Source organism: Nanorana parkeri, unplaced genomic scaffold (assembly GCF_000935625.1).
Source record: "Nanorana parkeri isolate BGI_ZX_2015 unplaced genomic scaffold, ASM93562v1 scaffold237, whole genome shotgun sequence".
In the NCBI taxonomy this organism is placed as follows: Eukaryota; Metazoa; Chordata; class Amphibia; order Anura; family Dicroglossidae; genus Nanorana; species Nanorana parkeri.
Genome location: NW_017306505.1, coordinates 1,375,988 through 1,382,294, shown reverse-complemented (window position 1 = coordinate 1,382,294; position 6,307 = coordinate 1,375,988). Strand labels below are relative to the sequence as shown.

Sequence of the window (6,307 nt, the reverse complement as noted above, 5' to 3'; positions counted from 1 at the left end):
ACACACACACACACGTTCACCTGCACCTACCGTACACACACACGTTCACCTGCACCTACCGTACACACACGTTCACCTGCACCTACCGTACACACACACACACGTTCACCTGCACCTACCGTACACACACACGTTCACCTGCACCTACCGTACACACACACACACACGTTCACCTGCACCTACCATACACACACACACACACGTTCACCTGCACCTACCGTGCACACACGTTCACCTGCACCTACTGTACACACACGTTCACCTACCATGCACACACCTACCCTCACATGTACACCTGCACCTGAGCACACACCGACCCTCACATGTTCACCTGCACCTACTGAGCACACACCTACCCTCACATGTTCACCTGCACACACCTACCTGCACACACATGTTCACCTGCATCAACCCTGTACACACCTACCCACATATGTTCACCTGCCCTGTACACTCCTACCAACACATTATCACTTGCACCTACCGTGCACTCCTACAAATATCTCCCACCCCCCACAACAGCTGGCAGCTCATTAAAACCCATTTCCAGCACATGCACCGTCATTGCACCCCCCCCCAAATCATCTACGTCCCCCGGCCCGGGCGGTGTCACCTGCGGGGCTCTGCATGATGCTGCCGCAGCTCCGGCCGGCGGAGGAGGAGTGCGGGGAGGAGAGGGCGGGGATGGGGGACATCAAGGAGAGGGGGCGGGGACACTGCGTCATCTTACTTTCACTTAAAGACACAGCACCAGCGATAGGCAGATCGTATAACAGATCGTATGGCACGGTGTGTGTGTGGATCGCTATGAAGCCGAGTGTAGAGCAGATTGGAAAGCTGACTCAGTACCGTTCTTTTGCTTCACACGCAATGTGCACAGTTTGGTCCCCACATTTCCATTTTTCTTTCCTTGTCTGGTGGGCACCATAGACAGAGCAGGGGTAGGCAATCCCTGCCCTCCAGCTGTGCTGTAACTACAAATCCCACCAGGCATGTGCCTCTGGGAGTTATGCCTGTAACTGTCTTGCAATGCCTCATGGGACTTGTAGTTCCTGCTGCAGTTGCCCACCCCTGCATTGGAGGGTGGTTTGCGTGTGCAGGCATGATCATCCTGTCCTCAGGGATCTCCCACAGCCAATAAATCCCTAAATATCATCAGTCCCTATATTCCCATTCTTCACCATATACCAGTGTCCTATAAACAGGGTCAGGCTGAGGGGCGCTTTAGCAGGAGGATGGGGGGCAAAAGGGGCATGACCTGCAACCTATCATGCTGATATAGTACTTCACAACCCATGGGGGCTTTTTGGCCTTGGGTGCAGAATGACCTTGTTCCTCAATTGGCGTCCAGGATTTTTCTGAACATCCATAGAATATGAGGTCACCACCCCATCATTCATAGTTTTGTGTGATGATGTGATGATGATGAGCACGCCAACATTTTGCCGGCGCTCAGGATTCAGATGACAACCCCACAGAACAGACATAGCAATAGAAACATTCACTGGTCCCCCAAGATGTCATTATGATGTCATAACCCTGCCCGATGTACAAATTTATTGCCCAAAAAAAAACAAAAACATTTTAGGGAAAAGTTCAAACTCATCAGTTTTTTTTGGCCATCTGAGTCTCATTGTAGATGATTCCTTCACTTCCTGTCCCACAGACACATCAGGAAATCTCTCCAAAGTGTCCCCATTTCAAGATTTCCTGTACATTTCTGTTCCAGTGCCAACTCATAATTTGGAATATCCCATCAGATAATGGCACTGGTCACCAGTAATGAGGAGATGGGGCTTGGTGCAAACCCCATGCAAAACTGTGACTGACACCTCCTTCCCAACCCAATCCGTTGTGGAAGGGGCATTGTCCGCGACGCAGCTACACATTACAAAGGGGAGGGGAATGCCCCTGCCGCAACTGATTGGGCTAGGTGGGGGGGGTTGATGGACAATGTTGTGCCCAATTTTCATCTTTCCATAAATGAACGGATCATTGAGGCTAGGTTCACACTTGGGGCGATCCGTGACTGTGCAGCAATCGTGCACAAAACCGCGTGGATTGCAGGGCGGTCACAGAGTCGCCCACCACAGCCGATCGCGCTGGCGGTGTCATCATTTTATAATGGCACCCCAGTCGTAGGGCGGATTGCACATGCAATTGAACACGATCACGGCTAAAAAAAAGCTGCGCGTCATGTGTCGCAAAAAAAGTACATGTACCCTTTTTCAGCGGATGTAACCCCATTGAAATAAATGGGGCCGTGCAGCAACCGCTGTGTGCAATAGCACAGGATCATGCGTCCCAGGTATCTCTCAGATCTGAACCTAGCCTGAAACACAGATCTTAGTCCAGGGGCGGGCAAACTCCAACTGTTGTGAAACTACAAATCCCATGAGGCATTGCAAGATTCTCACAGCCACAGGCATGATTCCCAGAGACAGATGCATGATGGGATTTGTATTTTCACCACAGCTGGAGGGCTGGAATTTGCCCACCCCTGTCCTAGTCAGAACCTAGCTCCACTCAATGGTCTTTCATTATATGTATATTATATACCGTTGTAATGTACCTCAATTTTGTATCCTAATGTTACTCAGATGTAAGAGGACAAGACGCATGTTGGTGATACCTCTTTATTGAAAACAACAATCATTGTAATGGTTGAGAGAATGAATCTTGCCAGTCAAGGACACAGACAGCCAAAAACCTGACAGGGGTGATAACCTTTCCCTACTGTATCCCCCCATAAAAGTGGAGTGTGGAGTCAGTTTATTTAGATGGACAGCTACAACCCTGTTGTTGGGTTGTCTTAGACTTGCATGGAAAACACGTACTGACATCGCTAAGGGAATCTGGGCCCTATGGCTCAGCATCAAGAAATGCTATTTTTATTTAGCACATCCCTAAAGGAAAAGACATGACTATTATAGTATGTGACAAACCCTGGGGGGGATGCAGCGTGAATACGCAGAATGATAAAATACATATTTATGATACTCACCAGGAGCTCCGACAATGGAAACCATGAACCTGCTGCTCCCGCAGGGGCTTATTCCAAAGTAGGATGGAAGGGATGCTCCTGGAAAAAAGCCGTGGTGTTACATGCAAGCTGCAACAAATTATAAATGTAAGAACCCATCTGATAAATTGTACTGCCAGTTTATACAAAACAAAGCTACAACCAAGACACAACGTATACATCTGTAAAATAAAACTTTACCTACATGTGCCTCTTCTTCCAGGATAGCAGACAAATGATGTCCTGTAAAATTTGGGGCCCTGTTGCAGCCCCGGAACCCTATCAATGTCCTATCACCGTAGCTCTCAGTCCATTAGCCATCACGCAGGTTGTATTTTCATCCACCACTAGCGCATCCTAAATATCACAAGTATACCTTCACAAAAAGAAAAAGAGGAGGTGAAGTTCCCACTGACTTGATATTATACAAAATGGTTGGTAATCTGTTCCTTACCTTTAAGTGGAACTAGAAATCAAAGTCCTTAGAGAGGAACGCTTACTTCAACGTGAGTCTCCAGGGTGCTCGCTTTATCTTCTTTTTGCAGCAGTGACTCTCTGCTGTCAAGAGCCGCAGAGTCCAGCTGGTTGGTACAGGGAGAAGATGGCAAACAAAATCTTTACAGTGTTACATCCATGGGCCTCTGGGTGCGCTTTCACTAACAATGCCCAAGTCGTTTCATTCAGTAAAAGCTTGGGAAGCTTCCAGGAAAAGAGTGGGGGTCATTGACACAAGCCATGCCTCCGGGACTTTATTTAGATATAGTTCCGCCCTGGGCACATCAGAATGATGGCACCCTTTTGTGCAAGCTCTTGTATAATGCAATTACATTAGTAAATACCAATGGGCAAATGCATCATTGGGGGTAAGTATGCTTTGTAACTACACAGACCAACAAATAAGAGAAAGCAGAGATATTTATATTTCTTTTGCTTCCTCTCAAGATCCCCTGAACTCTCTATTTTAGACTGTAAGCTCTCACAAGCACGAGCCTAACTCTTTGGTCTTGAATTGTTTTGTAACTGTGCTGTCTCCCTTTTTATTGTAAAGTGCTGCACATACTGTTGGCACTATATAAATCCTATATAATAATAATAATAATCGAAAGCCAAATCCCTTTTCTTTTTATAAAAGTTAAAAGCCCTGTTTTTTTGTAACTTTTATTGCTGTCTCATGATGTCACATCAAGGAAATGTCTCGTCACTTTCTGACCAGGAGACACAACAAGAAGTCTTGGGCTCATGTCATTGCTGGATTCCAAGTGAGAAGAATTCTCTGCAAAGTGAGGAGAAAGACCCTCTTAGAGAGAGAGTTGTCCCACCACGACATAAAGTTTTCTCCTCGCCTATTGTTCTGCGACAATTTTGGATATCCCATCACTTTCTTGGGGGATAGTGTTTAAAAGGAATGAATCCCACCAGTGCGAGAGAAAAAAACTCACATAGGTTTAGAAAAGATTACAACCTATCAAAATCAAATAAACATGTTCTGGTTTTACTTATCTACACCCTCCTATCCCTTACAGCCAAGGAAGGTGCCAACTTAGCCTATATTTGGATTGAAGTTGCCATAGTGCTACGCATCAGCTATGACACCAGCCGTTTGAGGGAAAGTTTGGTTGAGAGCTGACATAAGCACACTGGCAACCTTGGTATACAGTTGGCATACCTTAAAATGATTTGGGAAACCTTAAAGTGACATTAAAGTCACATTCTCCACTCCAATGTTGCTTTGCGGACTTACCTTAAATGAGGCCTCTTGATCCAATCATCTTCTTCCTTTCTGTAGTTTTCAGGAGTCCCTCTAGAGCTGGTGCCGGTCTCTGATGCAAAGCCGACTGCTGTGTCTCCCTGTCCTGCGGAGTCTGTGCGCGTGCACGCTGCCGGGCTGATTGCTGACTTACCCTGAGTCTCTTCTCTCCTCCCCCGGCCGAAGATCTCTACTGTGCATGCGCCCACCCCATGATCCTTCACAGCCGTTCGAGGATCTTCAGATCTTCACACGCGAGCGAGCGGTGGAGACTCAGGTAAGTAATAGCCTGTTTGGTAACTTTTTTTAATGTTTTTGCATATATGTCTACTGCTTTCTAGCAATACATATATGCAAAAAAAAAGAAGGTTTATACTTTAAATTGGTAAGTAAAGTTCTGGGAACAGGTCATTTTTACAGGCGTGCATGTCATATGGACGTGCCTGCCTGTCTGAATGAGCCCTTAAAGACACCAGAAGTAGCCAAAAGAGGGAATATTAGTACAAAAATGATCACAGGTTGTACATTCTGAAGCTTGGTGCTGCCCGGTAACACTGCTGCCCTAGGCAATGGCCCATGAAGTTTCTGCTGTTTTGCTGATACTCGCTCCAAGGCTCCGAGCGCCAACAATCATCCCACGTTCAAACAGCTGTCATTCTCTGAATCCTAAGCTATGGCTTGTTTATGGATCAGTGGATCAGTGACACCACTGATAGTGAAACGAAATGCCCTCAAATTTGTGGAAACTCGGCAGTAGGAAAATGCGTGCTACCATCTGAAGCTTTGCGCACAGGTATTTTTTTAATGACAGTAAACCCAATAGTCCCCTTGCTGTCCACTATTTGAGTCAAATGCCAAAATGTACACTGAATCCAAAAGCAAAAACATTTTGTATTGCAGCTTAGCAGTCCTTAGACATGATGGCTGCATTAATTGTCAGGCTGCTCTCCTGATTTGGACTACTAACAACTCCCTTCCTCTCCACATCTCAATTACATGGAGGGGAGTTCACAAACTATACCTGGAATAGCTGATAGCATAGTTTGGGATTTGAGTTCAGTGTGCAGGAAGTTAAAAAGACACTTGACTTTAAGCAAAAAGACAATGCCAATAAGCATTTTTCTGTACTTGTGGAAAATATTCTGATCCTGAAAACTAATGTAGCCACCAAATCTAAGGACCTAAAGGGCGTTCTTGGGTTTAGATTTACCTCAAATTCTTCAACATCTCATACACAATATAAAATCCTGTTGTGTCATTACCTCAAGTGCACCCTATTTCACTGTATGTGATTCCTGTACTGAATTTCCTGAGAATCTCATGTGCTCTGGTGTGGCTTTTAGAATCGATAATCCTTACATTTAGGTCAGTTTCTGCTCCGTTCTCTGCAGGATCATCACAGCTCTATCTGTTTAAGTGGAGCACCAGTGTGACCCTGAACGACTTTTTATTCAAACACGCTTTCAAGAAAAATTTACTAGCGAATTCATTGTTTTTATATCTGACAAAACAAAATTGTTATTACTTTGGAAATTCAT

General features: G+C 45.6%; 1 protein-coding gene across 1 annotated transcript in view; it reads right to left on the bottom strand.

Annotated features, from left to right (window-relative positions):
• SNPH (syntaphilin) overlaps positions 1-694 on the bottom strand; it is a 10,550-nt gene extending 9,856 nt beyond the window's left edge. Inside the window, exon 1 of the mRNA XM_018556406.1 lies at positions 614-694. Within this exon, the coding sequence (XP_018411908.1) occupies positions 614-629 (16 nt within the window). The 5' untranslated portion in view covers positions 630-694. The remainder of the gene's footprint in view (positions 1-613) is intronic.
• Between the last annotated feature and the right edge of the window lie 5,613 nt (positions 695-6,307).